At 43.3% G+C, this 17,185-nt stretch overlaps 1 protein-coding gene and 1 pseudogene across 1 annotated transcript in view; one reads left to right on the plus strand and one right to left on the minus strand.

Annotated features, from left to right (window-relative positions):
* MMP2 (matrix metallopeptidase 2) overlaps positions 1 to 14,162 on the minus strand; it is a 30,753-nt gene extending 16,591 nt beyond the window's left edge. Inside the window, exons 1-5 of the mRNA XM_033156843.1 lie at positions 13,750 to 14,162; positions 9,485 to 9,711; positions 7,521 to 7,669; positions 5,047 to 5,175; positions 4,071 to 4,244 (exon numbers count right to left, since the gene is read on the minus strand). Of these exons, the coding sequence (XP_033012734.1) occupies positions 4,071 to 4,244; positions 5,047 to 5,175; positions 7,521 to 7,669; positions 9,485 to 9,711; positions 13,750 to 13,953 (883 nt within the window). The 5' untranslated portion in view covers positions 13,954 to 14,162. The remainder of the gene's footprint in view (positions 1 to 4,070; positions 4,245 to 5,046; positions 5,176 to 7,520; positions 7,670 to 9,484; positions 9,712 to 13,749) is intronic.
* Positions 14,163 to 15,923: 1,761 nt separating this feature from the next.
* On the plus strand, positions 15,924 to 16,041 carry LOC117052523 (annotated as a pseudogene).
* The last annotated feature ends 1,144 nt before the right edge of the window (positions 16,042 to 17,185 follow it).

Raw genomic sequence — 17,185 nt, forward strand, 5'->3', positions numbered from 1 at the left:
GGATCCAATCCGAGTGAAAGGAGGTAAGCCAGCTACTGAGGATTGGCTCCTGGGGTCACTCTAGAGAAGGTGCATGTCTGCTCCAAAGCTAAACATTTAAGAACACCGAAAACACAAGGTGCTTCTGTTTCACAAGGACAGCGCACAAGTTCTGTTACATACCATGGAACTTCAAGGAAAACACAACTCAAGTCACCCCAAAAGAAGACATTGGAGCACTCAAAAACATTTGCCCATGTGCATGCACAGAAAATAGTAGATCTAGCTGAAAGGCAACACATGGAGATCTGCATTGATTGCTACAATGCATCCCTTACTGTTGTATAGTTGCAAGGTTATTCTATCATCTTAGAAAGCTGTATAATCTAGCCTGTAACAATTATGAAGCGATCCTGCACTTCTGGATTTGCCGCTACGTAACTTGATGCAAGCCCAATGGTAATGTGTGTGCCTTGTGTGCAGAAAGTCCCAGGCTTAGTCTCTGGTATCTCCAGGTACTGCTGGCAAAGACTTTTGCCTGAAACCCTGGAATGCTGCTACCATTGCGCAGTTGACATTGACTGAGTATGGTTGTTCAGGATTGGACCTGCAACCTTCTAGGAGTGAGGAACCTGCAGCCCATGAATCATTCTTTGTCTTCCAGGAGGTCCAGTTAAACACTGTAGACCAGAGGACGTCAGTCTTTTTAGTTCAGTGTAGGCACATTTGGATTTTGGAGTGAATGCTGTGGGCGCCATGTCCTTTGATCATTTCTCTCCCTCAGATCAACTCCCTTCCAAGAGACAGAAAGAGTGAAAGTGTGTGTGCGTGTGTGTGTACCTGCACACACACAGATTCTCCCAAGGGATCTGGGCAAAAGTAAGATCCAAGGCTCTTCTGAGCTTTGAAATGCACACAAGACTGAAACAGAAAGTGGGAAAGAGGGTAGCTCTCTCAACTTTCTTTTTCAGCTCAATGACCAATGGGGCAGAGAGGGGAGCGTGAGCACTAAGGGAAGACCTCAAATGCACCACAGGAGGGAATCCATTGCTCACAAGTCAGCCACTTTTGGCCCCTGGGTCTGAGGTTCCCCACTTTTCCTGATCTAGGGCAAAGCAGTTCCAGGAGAAGAAATGTTATCCAAAGGCCTGTGTTTGAATTCCTTTTCTGCAAAGCATCTTTGCTGGAGCAAACAAAAAAAGATGAGTGATCTAAGATGAGTCACTCGCTTTCCACTTAAGCTTCTTCCAGCTGTACGCCTCCACATTTTCAAATGCACATTTTATTAGCCATGGACAAGTTGCAAAAAAAAAACACCAAACAAACACCAAAATCCACCACAAACATATGGAAACTGAGTACAATGTTGCGTCATCCTGGAGTGACTGTAGGCTCCTGGCTGACACAGGGAAAAGTCAAACCGTCCTTTGTCTTTCTGCCATTTTCTTTAGCCTTCTTTGCTGTGTGAACAGCAGAGAGGTCTTTAGTGATATGACAGCCATAAAGAAAGAAGTCACTCTGTCCCAGTCAGGATGCAAGCTGGAAGGTGCTCATTTGAAACATAAGGGCCATGGGGTTTAGTATTTAAAAAGAGGTAGGAACCTCAGGCCTGAGAACCAGATGTGGCTCCACAGGGCTTTCTATCTGGTCCCTAGGCCTCTTCTGACTATGCCTCTCTCCCAAGACCACACACTCACCAACCCTGCTCTGCATCCTCCACAGGTGCTTTTGCCTGCCTGAATGTGTACCTGAACTGTGATAATGCCTCTGGTTTGCCTCCATGGAAGAAGGAGGAAGGCTATTAAGATGTAGGGAAAGATTCAAGTGAGCAAGCTACTTCTTTGCTTCTGAAATTCTCTCCACCTCACCTCATCCACCAGGCTCCATTTGGAGGTGCCAGCCATGTTTCAGGTGGTGTGAGCTATCATTAAGAATCAAGCAGGAGTAATATAAAATGAAGAATGTTGTTTAAACAAGATTGCATTCTCCTTTGAACTCTCCTTGTCCCTTCTGCAGTCTCTGTATTGTTTGTGTTGAGTCATTTCCTGGAAATTTAGTAGGTGGTACATTGGTACAAGGCATGGTCCAACCTTCTGTGTTCCCTGTGTACCACTAGGCTGCACCTTTTCTTACCAGTCTCCACCCCCAATTCTGCCAAGCATCATCTTTTAGCTCCAAGGCTCCACCTCCCAAGTGTCAGGTTCGACATTTAAGGGATCTGACAATGCTGGTAGTGTATAAGAAATAGAAGGACATTATGCTGGAAGAGAACAGGGACATCATTTCTTACTACAGGACCAGCCAGAGAGAGATTTTATTAGGAGGAGCAAATAGTGTTGGCAGAGAGAAAGTACCAGTAGATACATACATATTTAGCATCTAACTTTCCTCCTTCCTAAAAATTGTCTCCACATTTGACATCCTGGCTTGAGAACAACAGACCGCACCAATTTTACAATCTGTGGACAAGTTTTTCCCCTTTAAGAATTCCTTCCAAGTTTCAAAGAGAGAAATTGTCTGTAAATCTTGGCTTTCTATATCCACAGCTCACAAGAGTAAGGAACCAAATAGAAGCTCAGCTTGCCAGATTCCACAGAACTCCCCCCTCTCCCTCCCCCCCCCCCGTATTTGAATGTGTGGTTTCTCAAAGTATAGAGCGTCACTTTTTCTCTGCTTAAAAACTGGGCAGCTTGAAGAGCTTTGTAAGAAGAAGAAAACCCCCAAGATATTTGCTGAGTTTAAAACATCATTTTCTGCCTCTGAAAGCTTCAAGGCTCCGCGTACAACAAAATGTGGCAGAATGAAGATAACTGGGATCTAATGGTCTCATATCACTTTTCCTATCTTTGGCAACACACGGTTATATCTCTCTGAGAGACTGATAAGAGGTCTATAATTCTTGTCTTACAATATGGGAGTGGACACATGCAATGCAACTCATCAAAGCACATCTCATATTTTTCTACTGTATTTACAATGAGTAGGGTCTATTTTCTGGTACCTGCCCAAGTTAAAGCATTGTTCTTATTTTGCAGAGATTTTATTAGTGTGATGTGCTCACACCGCCATTCTTCACGTTCCAGCCCCACTTCCCCTAGCAGAGAGTGTCAGAATGCATGCTTTGAACACAAGTGGTCCCAGGTTCAAATTCCATCCATTCTAGTTTAAAAAAGAATTAAGGAGCAAGCCAAGAGTAATCTCTCTCTCTCTCTCTCTCTCTCTCTCTCTCTCTCTCTCTCTCTCTCTCTCCTCTCTCTCCCCCATAATACTAGAAACTCAGGTTATCCAGTGAAGTTCAATGGTGAGTGATTCAGACCAGACAAATTTTAGCATTGCACACAGTGCATAAATAAACAAGGGAATACACTGCCACAAGATGGCCACCATCTTGGAAGGCTTTAAAAAGAGATTAGATAAATTCAGAGGATAAAACTATCCATGAGTACATAGCCATCATAGCTACTAGCAACACCACCGCCAAAATAGGTTTGCCTGAGAAAACCAGTTGTGGGGATTCACAAATCCAAATTATATGTTGTTGGCATAATGCTCCAGTAAACTTATCTTACATCAGTAAGAGCCTGTCTCTAATTTTTTGGCTTCTTGGAGTACACCAGGGGACATCTTATCACCTGTGGTGGGAAGCTCCTTGTATGGCAAGCTTATGAGGAAACATAGCCTTGGAAAAACAACAACAAACAACAAACGAAACATGATTAAATATGTCATTTTTCTAGTTTTGCTAAATATCTGGGATAGAGTGGGCAGAAATCTTAAAAGCAAGAAGCTGATTGGTTTCATGTTGATAGCGGTGAGATTTCAGCCACATTTGCACCTTCTGTTTAAAGCACTATGATACCACATGTGCATCCCAAAACTATCATGTCCAGACCAGCACTCTGATGTCTCCAAAGGGATTTTGCATGCAAGGGACCTGGCCAACTTACACAATTGGAGGCACACTGATACAACCAGTGACCCCGTATTTCCAATGAGAAACTAAAGACATCATACATGTCACCTGGGAAAGGCCACAATATGCTTCCAAATTAAAACAAAGCACAGCTCTCTGCTTCTGTCAGTCAACTTACATTCATGGGGACAGAATCCATATTTGCCATCCGTATCAAAGTTGTATGTTGTCGAACACCAAAGGAATCCATCACTCCGACCTGCGTCAGTGCAGCTGTTATATTCTTTGTCATTGAACAGGAATGGGAATTTGCAGAATTCCCCATCTGCATTGCCGTATTTCACTCTAACAACTTGAAAGGGAAAGAAGAGAGATTCTGTCACTAGGGGTCAAAATATAAATGTGAGTTTCTCAGTAGAATTTCTAGAGTGGAGTGTCAAAGAACACTTTAGCTAAAAGCAGAACTTGCTTAGACATTGAACTACAGGAGAGTCGCCTGGAAATACTTAAACAATGGAAGCTGTTTAATGTAAGCTAATCTGTGGAGACCTTATGTGACCCACTAAATTTTTTATTATTATCTGATGCCTTCCTGACATTGGCCATTGCTCAGTGGCAGCGCTGGCTTCAGCCCTTCAAGACTAGGAGGCAAGAAGGCAAGGAGCCAACTAGGTGAGTTACACCTGCCTTCAAGGTGCCTTGAAGTTGCCCATCAACATTTATTACCTGGACAGCAAAGTGAGCTGGTGCTCACCGTGCACCTGGTTCTAATCTTCGCCACTCTGGTGTAAGATGCTTTTAAATTATAGTATATTGCATAAGTTCCTAAATATTAGCATATCAAAATGTTGCTGGACTCCAATGCCTATCACCCTGAGCCAACATTGCCAATGGTCACCTGAAGGTAATTCTGAGGGATCAGCCCTAAATCTACACCAGCCTTCCCAAACCTGGTGTCCTCTGTATATTTCAGACTCTGATTCCAATCAGCCTCAGCTAGCATAGTCAATGGTCAGGGATGGTGGGGGCTGGAGTCCAACAAAATCTAGATAGTATTGGGTTGGGGAAGGCTGATCTACACTGTTTTGCTGTCCAGTCTTTCTGGTAACAGTCAACATTTGGCTATGTTTTGAATCCATCAGCAGCTGCCATACCTTGTCCTTCACCCAAGGTCCAAAGCTCATCATCGTCAAAATGGGAGTCTCCACCAACCCCGGGCCCAGGGGCAAAGGCGTGAGCCAGGAGACCATCCTTGCCATCAAAAGGATACCCATCACCATGCTCTGCAGAGGAAAGAAGAAATCAAGTGGCATTAAATACAGGGAAACAAATATCTAAAATGGTTGAATAATCATGCCCTCTTTAAAATAGCTAGGTTGTTTTTTCTAGAATTTTTATGGGCTGATGAATCATTTAATGCTTCCCTTTCCGTTTTACTTTGTGTGCATTCGAGTTAAGGAATTATTTTATTATATTTGATTTTTTTTAAATCTCTTGTGATGATTTACATTTTATTGATGAAAAATCTTCTCTGGGACCTATTGGCAGTAGCGGGAAAACACACCAATGAAATATATAAATAAACACTGTATTTCCCTTTTTTACCTTTCTTATTGTGGTCTCCCCACCAACACAGGAAACTGCCTTATACTAAGATGCCCAGAACTGAACCTGGGACCTTATGCATACAAAGCAGATGTTCTACCTTGAAGCTATTCAGGGTCTCTCTCTCTCTCTCTCTCTCTCTCTCTCTCTCTCTCTCTCTCTCTCTCCTTGGGTGTCTATGAATAAAGCTGTGTGTATTTTCTGCACCAAGTCATTTCAAGTCTCTCCTTCCTCCTCGGGTGAAGGCCGAGTTCTTGGCTTCTCCCGTTCTTTCACCGAAAGCTTTTCTTGGAAAAGCAACCTTCTGGCAAGGGCATAACCCTGTTATTCATCAGTTTCTCACCAGCAGCCTGGCCATCGACACTGCCTGTGGTGACCACTTTTGCATCACTGAGGACTTTCTGGGTTTGATCCCTTGCCATTGGAAACAAATGTCAGATGCTCCCAGCCAAACCCTGAGTTCTCAGCTATGTGTACCTTAGGTTAGAGCAAGGCCAGCCGGAGGCACACTGGCAGAGCATAGCTGAAAAGTGAAACCCCTTCCTAGGGATGGAAGGGCAGAATTCCAGAAGAATGGACCAGACTTAATAACATAGGAAGAGCCCTGCTGGATCAGGCCAAAAGCCCATCTAGCCCAGCATCCTTTTCTCACAGTGGACAACCAGATCCCTTCCAAATCATCAATTCTATGATCCCATTGTAATGGACCAAACAAACGAAAGGGGCCTGGTTGGGTTTATGCATGTGCCCAAGTACCCACGTTCAGGTCAGTTGAAATAAAGGGGCCCTCAAGATATCCTTTTTCATTGTTGCTTCATGAGGATTTGTGGTCAGGATAGCATCAGGGCAGCTTTAGGCAATCTCACTTTCAGTCCTGTTTGAGCATGCAAATGTTTCGGGGCACACATACTGCTTCATTTCCAATTGGTACATGTCCTGTTAGCTTCCTCCTGAAATCCTGTAACTTTTTAAACCCCAAATGTTCCAAGGTGGTGGTGGTATTATCCCACTTTTGTTGTCCTCCTCCAAATGGCAACAATGGATGGACACCAGAGAAGCAATCCAGAACAATGAATAGAGTGGAATGGTGCCCAGTATAAATCCACCACGGATGCCTTATTATTTCATCAAAGATATGTTGCAGAAGACACCCACAAAAAATGCCCCCCTTGTCTGGAGGGCCTCAAGGACAGGAGTGGCTGTCTCTCTCCCACCAATCATGATGGTGGTTTTGTACTAGTCATGGCCTCTAAACCTTCCCCCAATTGTTCTGATCTGCCCTCAGAGCCATCCCAAACCACCCTTGGCCCTACTCTTTTCTCCTTTCCCCTTGAGAGCATTCCTAGTTCTGCTATCTGATGTTCTGTCAGCTTCAGCAATTCAAGTACAATAATACGTAGTATTGTTGACCTCCCTCATAGGGTTCCAGTAAGAACAACTGAGATAATGACTGTACCAGGTGAATTTGAACAGTTCTGAAGTGCACTATATATATGCTATTGGACTGATCCAGTCAAGTGCTCTGTGGGTGGGTGGTCTACATACCTAGACCTCCTGAATGTATTGCTGTTCATCCATGGGAAGAGAGCTAGTGGAAAAGGGTAAAGTACCAGGTAATAAATCCCCTGTGCAGACCAACATAGATACAGGAGCAGTTACAGGTAGGTAGCCGTGTTGGTCTGCCATAGTAGCAATAAATAATAATAATAATAATAATAATAATAATAATAATAATAATAATAAATTCCTTCCAGTAGCATGTTAGAGACCAACCAAGTTTGTTCTAGGCACTATATATAAGGGTCTGGTGACTTCTGTTTCAGTGTATCTGAAGAAGTGCGCATGCACACGAAAGCTCATACCAAGAACAAACTTAGTTGGTCTCTAAGGTGCTGCTGGAAGGAATTTTTTTATTTTTTATTTTGTTTTGACTATAGATACAGGAGGGAGAAGCCAGAAATGGGCAGAGAGCTGTATTGTCCCTCATGTTTTCTTATCCTTAATGCTGTGTAGAGATATTTACCCCATCGTCCAAAATTGATCATGATATCTGCTTCACCATCATGAATTCGGGAAAACTCCAGTGGTGTGACATCACTCCAGACTTTAAAGGCTCGGGCAAAAGCATCATCCACAGTCTCTGAGTCCAGATCTGGGGTGTAGCCTAAAATCCTTCACAATAAAAGTGGGGTGGGGCGGGGTGAGAAAACAGAGAAGGGTATGGATCGGTTGGAGAAATTCCCCTAAAGGTATAGCAGCCACGCTAAGTCTCTTGCAGCAAAAGCTATACAAAGAGCCCTATAGCTAACTAATCAGTCTTTTAACATATGATTCATTGTGTGTGTGTGTGTGTGTGTGTGTGTGTGTGTGTGTGTGTGTAGGATTCATGTCTGTTCTAATTCCCTGTTGCACAGTGTTCTTGTAATGCTGCTGCTGCTGGTGATGGTGGTAGTTATGTTACTAGAGCTGTGAACCAGCTATAGTCAAATCCCGAAGCAAATTGGGCAGATTGGGGTTAACCTGGGATTTGGCCAGAACAGGTTGGGCCAGATTGGATCCACCTGGAGAGATCCAGGACTAGTTTATATATGTGCAAATTGAGACAGTGGGGTGCCTTGGATCTCAGTAGCATGGCAATTTGCACCATGAGCAACAACGCCTTTAAACAATTTCTTATAAAGGAAGAGAAGCTCAGGGGATCTGGGGCTTAATAGGAGAGACCCAAAGCTTGGGCCAATGTCCCTGGAAAACTCTTGAAAGAAAGCATAAAGTGACCTTTTAAGCCAGGGATAGAGAACCTGGTGGTGGCTATCCATATGTTATTTGACTCCAACTCCCAGCAAGCCCAAATTCAGAGATGACAGGAGCTGTAGCTAAACAATATCTAGAGGACCACAGATGTTCCCCATCTTTACTTTAAGCCAAAGTTCCTACGAAATGTACAGCCTGATCCTTTGGGGGGTTTTTTAAGCGAGTTCCACAGTGTTCAATGGAGCTTATTCCCAAATAAGTGCGAACAGAATTGCACCCCCCCACACACACCCCCACACACTCACACAACCTTGCTTGTGTGCCATTATTAATTTCTGGCCAGCAACACTGTCTGTATGAGGCACTGGAAAAGGACGTGCACACTAAAAAGCAGAGCCATGGGACTTAAATAGATATGGAAATCATTAAAAGAGCCCTGCTGTACTTCCTCCGCCTAAGACTTATCCCGCCAGACTTTAATGGACGATGAAGTGCTTGTTAAACTATTTGCTGTCCAGATCACAGCGTAATTTTGGTTCGGCTTTCTTTCTGCAGGCATAACATGGATGTGGGGTTAATATCATCTCCAGCTCAAAGTGCCAGTTTTTTTTAAAAAAACCCCACTACATTTATTTTATTTTATTTTTTAAGAAGCAGAAGGGGAGAGAGGCAGACAAAGTGGAGCCTGTGGTGTTTTGTTCTGTGGAGTTGTACGGAACAACAGCATTCGGAAGAAAGGGATAGCCATTATTCTCCTAGAAGAAGTCATGGTGTTCTGGAATAATGGCCAAAGATGCTCCCCCTCTTTTTAATGATGAATATTGAGGGTTAGGATTGCTCCAGCTGTGTAAAGAGTAGGGCATCTCTTAGTGTTGAGATTTCAATTCTGGGAAAGCTACATTGCACCCCAGGCTTGCTTTGTCCTGTGCAACACTGGCGTCTCAGCTAGCTTTAAGACATTCATGTGGACTTGTAAGGCTTTAAACAGCTTGGGACCAGTGAATCTGATGATAGATAGATGATAGATAGATAGATAGATAGATAGATAGATAGAGCTCCTTCTCCCCTCCAAAGTTACCTGGTAAGAAGGCATTGCTAAACTGCTAGAATTTATAAAATGGCTTCCTACTTGGGACAACCAACTAGGTATGATGCCTGTCTACTCAATGGGACTTGCTCCCAGATAAGTGAGGCACCCTAACATGGAATGTTTTGCCTGATAGTATGTATGCATACCTGTATGTGACGAGATTTTTCTCCCATTTTGGTTTTCTCGGGAAGAAATTATAATTGGCCACATCCGGATTGCCACAACGAGGCTTCCTCATTGTATCTATGGTGTTTTGGTCCAGTTCTCCAGTTTCAGGAAGCCCAAAGAATTTCTGCATTTTCTTCAATGTATCTTTCAGCACCATGAGGTTGCAGTTGTCTTTTGGGCACCCATAATACTTGTTGAGGTATTGCTTCAACCAAAAAGAAAAGAGAACAGCACAATCAGTCACAACAGGCTTTTGATGAAGTTTGGAAACTTCTCTGATGACTCACCAGTGGTGAGAAGGAATTATTTCAAGGTGAACAGAGAGGGCAGCTTTTTTAAATGGGAATTGTTATGAGCTTTCGTAAACTGTATACACGAAAGCTCATACGAAGAACAAACTCAGTTGGTATTTAAGATGCTACTGGAAAGAATTTTCTATTTTGTTTCGACTATGGCAGACCAACACGGCTACCCACCTGTAACTGGGAATTGTTAAGCTGTTATGCACATACACACACACACAAATAATGAAAATGTGTGAATAGGTGAGCTGGTAAATATTTCCCAAGGAACAATGAATTGTGGACATGTTTGCAAGGGTTTTGGACACAATGAACTATACACTTTCAGTTGTACTTGTCACTAGCAAAGCATTTAAATGAAAAAATATATTGAATTTGTCATAGCTCAGCACAGCCATCTAGTGTCACATTTGTATAAAGCACTTAAAATGTTTTCTTTGCAGCTGTATAGCTGAGTCCTGAGTCAGACCATTGGTCAGTCTAGCTCAGTATTGTCTACACAAAGTGGCATCAGCTCCCCAGAGTTCCTGGCAGGGAGTTTTGAACTGGAGATTGAACTGGAGACCTTTTGCATGCCGAGCAGATGCTCTACTGCTGAGCTACAGCCCTTCCCCATACTCAGACGTCCTTCTGAGTAGACCTGCATAGGATTTTGCTGTTAGCCTCTCCAAGTACAGAAGGTGTCCCATCCCTCTGAGCATTTTGACTGCCCTTTACTGCACCTTATCCAAGTCACTGATAATATCTGGGCAACAGTCTGCTAATCACAGTGTGGGTGGGATTAGAGTTGCCATGCCAATTCACCAGGGGAAGGAGAGGGGAAGCTTGCCTGGCTGGATTCTTCTGTTTTTCAAACAGTTGCCAGAAAAACAGTGTTACTCCCTGCCCACCTCCCAGTAATGTTTTTCTTGGCTTTATAACTTAAGCCAGGAGCAATCAATGTGGTCCCCTTCCAGATGCTCCCTTCCTTAAGCAAATAGACAGCTACTTGCTATGGGATTCGCATTCCAGACTTGTCCAAAATAAACCAAAACAACTATTGTGTTGCACTACCAAAGCCACCTCCCAAACACTAAGCTCCGGTTTTGTGCTTTGCACCAGGCTTATCCACTTTGATGCCTTGCAAATTGCCTTGCAAATGTTTTGGACTGCAACTCCCAGCAACCCCAGACAATGTTGAGTTATGTAGGGTTCATCCAGATACACTTTGGTCATCACCATGATGATTGGTGGTTATGAATGTCTCGGGGTGATTATACATGGTCCTGCTCTCAATATCATTTGTGTCTGCAAAAGTTTTGACGTGGACATGCTGCTACACTTACAGTATGATCACTGCATGTCCTATATTGTTGTTGTTGTTGTTGTTATTTATTAAATTTGTATACCGCCCTCTATCTGTGGATCTCAGGGGGGGTTCACAACATAAAAATACAAGAAAACCCCCACCCCCACAAATTATATAATACAAATAAGAACAAGTAGAAAACAAACAAATAAGCCCCCTCTCCCCCCAACCCTATAACTTCCTACTGAAATCCTGTTACTTTTAAGAACATAAATATTCCAGGGTTGTTGCGGTTTCATCCCAATTTAGTTGCTCTAGCAGATGGCAATAATGTGGCAACAATGGAGAAGCATTGCAGAACAACAAATACAGCAAAACGATGGGTGGGCTACCTAGTATAAATCCCCCGCTGATGCACTTTTATTGTGTCAATGGCATATTGTAGAATACAGCTGTGAAAAAACAACCATCCCCAGTCTGGATGGGCCCATAGCTCAACAACAGTACTTCCTTACCAAAAGAAAGCATTTCTTCACACAGTGCATGATTAAACTATGAAACTCACTTCCACAGGAGACAGTGTTGGCTACCAACTCCAGGGCTCTCCTTAAGCCACATCCTTTCCCAAAGCCAGTGGTAGCACCTCCCATTTCACAGCCTGATGAGAAATGGGATGGTGCTGCCCTGTGCATGCGCTTCTCACCCCTGCTTGCCATCCCTGCCATAGCCTCACTTACCAGGGTTGTGAGGTTGCAGGTTCCAGGAAGAGAGCCGCATAAGATCTCCCAGAGCCTTCAGCACAATTTTATGGGGCTCTAGAAGTGGCAAGGGGTGGGCGCCTGCAGATTCTACGTCCTGGGGCGTCTTCCTCTAGGATGGGACAGCCATGCCCAAAGCCACACCCCTCAACAGCAGTGCTCTTTAGTCTCCTCCAGTGCTTTAGCCTGCCTTGAATTGCATGATCATGCCTGGATGGAGAGGTGATGTGGGTGGGTGTAGCAAACACTGACTTTTGCCTGGCTGGAATGTACCTAGCTGTATGAAGGCAAGAGTCACATTGATTGCACTACTCACTTTTGCCCCTGATCTTCCTTGACCCTGGCATGTGGCTCCTGGAAGGCTGTCCACAAGGGAATGTGGTAGGGCTGTGCACCAGATTTAGCCAATGCCTGCATCCCAAGCCAACTCAAGCCAATTTGTTTGGTGATGGTGTCTGGGCTTGGGCTCAGACAGCCCAAATCGACCCAGCATTTGAGGAGTCTGAAGGAGAGCCAGGAAATCGGAGCCAAAGGATTCACAGAAACACACCAGGGTGAAGACAGCCTGTTGCTCCGACAAGGTCCCAGCCTGAACAGGAAGCCCTTATGTTGACCTTTCCTTAGCACAGCCTGGCTGGCTGGGGCCAATCTACAGCTTGAAAATATTAGACTCTTTAAAGTGGTAGGGTAGTTATTTAAATGTATGGTACAGATGGGGCCCAATACCCATCAGCCCTAGCCAGCCTGGTCAATAGTCAAAGATGAGGTGGGAGATCAGCAACTTCTGGATGGTACCACATTGGCTATTCCTGCCCTAACTGCACAGACCTTTGCATGCTGTCTCAGGAGGAAGTCCCATTACACTCAATGGGGCTTACACCCTTGTAAAGATGGATTGATTGCATTTCTATTCCATCTTTTCTCCAAGGAGCTCCAGGTGTCATACATGGTTCTTTCTCCCAACAACAACCCTTTGAGATAGGTTAGGCTGAGAGGCAGCAACTGCCCCAATGAGCTTCATGACCAAGTGTGGATTTGAACCCTGCTCTCCCAGGTCCTATTTCGACATTCTAACCACTGCACCACTCTGACCTGCAGCCTAAGATGCATTTAGTACTAGGGTGTAAGCCCCACTGAGCTCAATGGGATTCCTTCCATGTAAACATCCCTGTTAGGCTGTGATACTATATCTACCTGAGAGTAAGCCCCATGGAACACAATTCAGTTAAATACATCAGATTGCATTGTGCATGTAATGGTTCCCATTTTCCTAAAATGTTCATTTCTGTAAGATCGCTTTTTATGACAGATCAAATAAACACAGACAAAATAAATCTGTAACTAGCTATAATGTTTAAAAGCAGACATCCTCCCAAACTTTTTCAGTGGAGCTTCAGAAACATAGTTCGAGAATAGCTTCAAGGGGCAGTTACTGCTTCAAGCAGCTCTTGGTCGAGACTAATCATTATATCTGCTAAAAAAACAAACCCACCTGTGTACAGTAATTGTCTTTCAGGCTAGACTTAAGCTATGCTTCATACACAAAATTTTAAAAACCTCTATTTACTTTCTATACAATTCCACCCCCCCTCTCCCTGTTAAATCTTCAGCAATTTGATGAACTTTGTTTGCAGAGGCAGAGGGCAGCCATTCAAAAATAAAGATTTCTGGCCTGACTTTAAAAGTTTTATGAGGGGAAACAGAGCTTGCTTCAACATTTTGAAAGCTGATAATTTTGCCAGCTCCTATTCCCCACCCAGGAACCTTGGAGATGGAAAGCAGCAGCTATTTGGGTTACAGAGAATCAGAGAATTAGCAAGACAGACATTGCAAAATAGTATTCAAAGGGCAATAAGTGTGTTGGGGGGCAAACAAACAAACAAACACATACTTACCAATGCCAGTTCTTTGTCAGTTTTTGGAGAAATGTCCCCTGGAAACTTTATGATGGGTGATGGGATCAGTTCTCTGCCTGGTACGTCTTCTGAAAGCCTCACGGTTGGTGGTGGTGGGGCTGAGGCTGGGTGAAAAATGGAGATGTGGATTGACAGGATTTTAAGCAGGCAACCAGCAAAGCTGAAGGAAATGTGCGTCTTCATTTTGCTTCGATTCGTGTTATTTCCCTGAAGCCCTGTCTTCGTAAAGAGCTTGGCACTGTCAGTGTCTTGAGCTGCAGGGTCCCATCAGCTGCTTATCAACACATCTTAACTTTCCTCAGGGCTGTCTCTGCTTTTGCTTGCTCCAGCAATTCCTTTGTATGTTTAAGAAATCCAGATGCGCAGTCTCCAAATCACCGCAAGAGGAAGTCTGAAAAACCAGTGGAAACATGAAGGCGGGGGGGGGGGGGAGAGAGAGAGAGAGAGAGAGAGAGAGAGAGAAGAGAAGAGAAGAGAAGGGGCAGTTACCAGATGTGTGTTTTGCTGGAATTTTAAGGTAGCAACAGACAGATCACTTTTTGAACAGTGAAAAGAAAAAGAGACAAGAGTTGACAGACCAGTTTATGCCTTTCCATACGTTTTTACCACGCTACAACTTGGGTAAATTTTCAGCTCAGATGCATTGCTGAAGGAATCATATGCTTGTTTATGAGATGAATACAGGGGGGGGGGACGACTTAGCAGCATTTCTGAGACTGGATAATGAATCCGGCTGGGCTCAGCCACACTGGTAAAATGTCCCTTGAGTTGTGGCTTCCGATTGAAGGAGAGTTATTCCAAGGATATGGACATTGCTCCCTTCCTTGAGTTGGAGCTGGACGAAGGATACCAACGATCCACAGGGAGTAGGATAAATGTGTTCATGCTGTCCTTAAATTTCTGATGCCTTAGAGCAGAATTTAAGACCAGGGATGGGTGGCTCACTGGATAATTTGCCATGATTGGGGTTGTGAAATTCATGGAGGACAATGGCTGCTTGGCATGATGGCTATATATTACATCCAGTACTGGAGACAATATGTCTCTGAATGCCAGTTGCTGCGGATCATAAGTGGAAGATGCAGGCTTCTCACAGGCATCTGGTAATCACTGGGAGAAGACAATTCTGGACTAGATGGAGTCATTATATTCTTATGCTGGTCCTAGATGCTAAGTGCCAGTTAAAGGATCTTGTGCAGCAGATGTCTGGCACGGATCTATCCCTAAGACCTGTAGATCTAGTGGCAGCTACGTTAGATTGACCATTGGGTGACCAGGGATGCTATTCTCACAGGGCCAGCCAGATACCTATGGGGGAGCCTAAAAACAGGGCCTGAGTACCAGGGCCGGATTTAGATGAAGAGGCCCTAGGCTACTCCACTTGTGAAGCCCTTCCCTATCTCCCACCCTCACGACTAGAAGAAAATGGAAGAATGTTATAAACAAAATTGAGTGAAGCCAAGGATGGTGACGGGGATTTAAAATTCTGCAATTCACAATTTCTCTTCAAAAGGAAATAAGAGGTTATTGTTAAATACCATGGTGATTTTTTAAAAATGCATGAAACTAACACTGAAAAACTTTTGCAATAGTGGAGCTTTGTAAACATTTTGTGGGGTAAGCATTATTTCTTAGGAAAATGAACTTGTAATGTTATTCTTAAAATAAGGCCCAATACATCCTGTTTGTATTTTTAAGCTGTTCTCATTTTTATCTGTAAGCTGCTTTGAGTCCTTGTCAGGGAAAAAGGTGGAGTACAAATAAATAAATAAATAAATAAATAAATAAATAAATGATGATGATGATCCATCACTGGGCTCTGCAGCTGAGGGCCCCTTGCATCTTATCAGGAGGTCTGCTCCACACAGTGTAGGAATTAGGTCTGTAGCACTGTGGCACCTTTGGAATGCCTTCCATTGAATATTAGACAGGCACTGTCGCTGTTGGCTGTTTAGTACCTAATGAAGACAAGCCTTTTAAGTCAAGACCTTTCCCATTATTATTATTATTATTTTAAAAAACATTTTTAAAGATGTTTTAATTGTTTAATTGTTTGTTGTTTGCTGCCTTGGGCTCCTCTGATAGGAAGAGTGGTTAACAACAACAACAGCAACAATTTGCATCTACCGAATTAATATTAGAATGGAAAACACATCACTTCTTGGCCTTTTGGCTAAGATCAAATGTAGTATCTGTTCTTATCAGTTTAATAGAATGGAAAACACAAAATTCATGCTACTCTGAATTTTGCAACATAGTTTTCCACCCCCCACCCCCAAGAAATGTATATATTAGGATAAAGTGCATATATTGCTGAATGCAACTTATTCAAATGTATTTTTAAGGGGAAATTGTTTTGTAAAAAAAAAAAAAGGTATATGTTGGGAGAAATTCCCAATAAAATGCTGATGAATTTTCATGAGGACTTTAAAAAAATTGCAAATTGATATGAAAATATGGAGAACTGAAGACTGGTGGGAAAATGAAAAACTGAGGGAAACCCAAATAGTCAGGTGATCCCATCCCTGTCATGGATTGACCCATTTCCAAAGAGGTGCTCCATACAGGCAGATGCCATTCCCAGACTGCCCATATTCACAGGAGATGTGCCTCCTCTCCCAATCAGAAAGCCCAATGCCAAGGATGTCAGAATAATAGTTCTGCTTGGGTCGTTCTAGCTGCCATCTCCTCCACTGCATGTTGATAGACTGTGTTTTTCCCCACCCCACTTGTCTTTATAATGTTAGCACAAAGACACCAAGGGGGCTGTAATTAATGGCTTTGAAGATCTGCTCTTTTATAATTCATGGCAGTGCTTTAATTAAAATCAAATGGATAGCAGTGGAAATGGCAAAGGATTTAAGAGTGTTCTGCCTTAGATGGGAAACCAATTCCCTCTGACCAGTGGTGTTACGGACAGCATGCAAATTACTCTTCATCAGAGCCAGTGGGGAGGAATGAATCTGCTTTTCATCTGGCAAACAGTTCCCCTATTGTCTTGGAGTCACAAGGTGCAAATATGACCAAAAGGACCTCTGTCATCTTCCGCTCTACCCTTATCTTTTAGGAGTCCTCCAGTAGGTGAAGTATCTAATTAGGAACACCAAGACCAAAGGCAGTTTAGAAACTACATGGTCCATGTCTATTCGATACACTGGAACGGACAATGTTGTTCTCTCACTACAAGCTCCCCATGGTTCACTCTGGGACCATCTGTTAAGATGGAGAGTAGAAACAGACCAACTGATGTAACCAATTCTAAAGTATTGGCAAACTTACTTAATGTTTGATTGCATTAGTTGCCTTGTACATGCATGGAACATATCTGGGGGTGGGTGTATGTGGGGATGTTATAGGCATTTTTTGAAACTAAAGAATAAAATTAAGAAGTAAAGTGAATTATTATTTTGCAAAT

The sequence above is a fragment of the Lacerta agilis genome, chromosome 8, assembly GCF_009819535.1.
Source record: "Lacerta agilis isolate rLacAgi1 chromosome 8, rLacAgi1.pri, whole genome shotgun sequence".
Lineage (NCBI taxonomy): Eukaryota > Metazoa > Chordata > Lepidosauria > Squamata > Lacertidae > Lacerta > Lacerta agilis.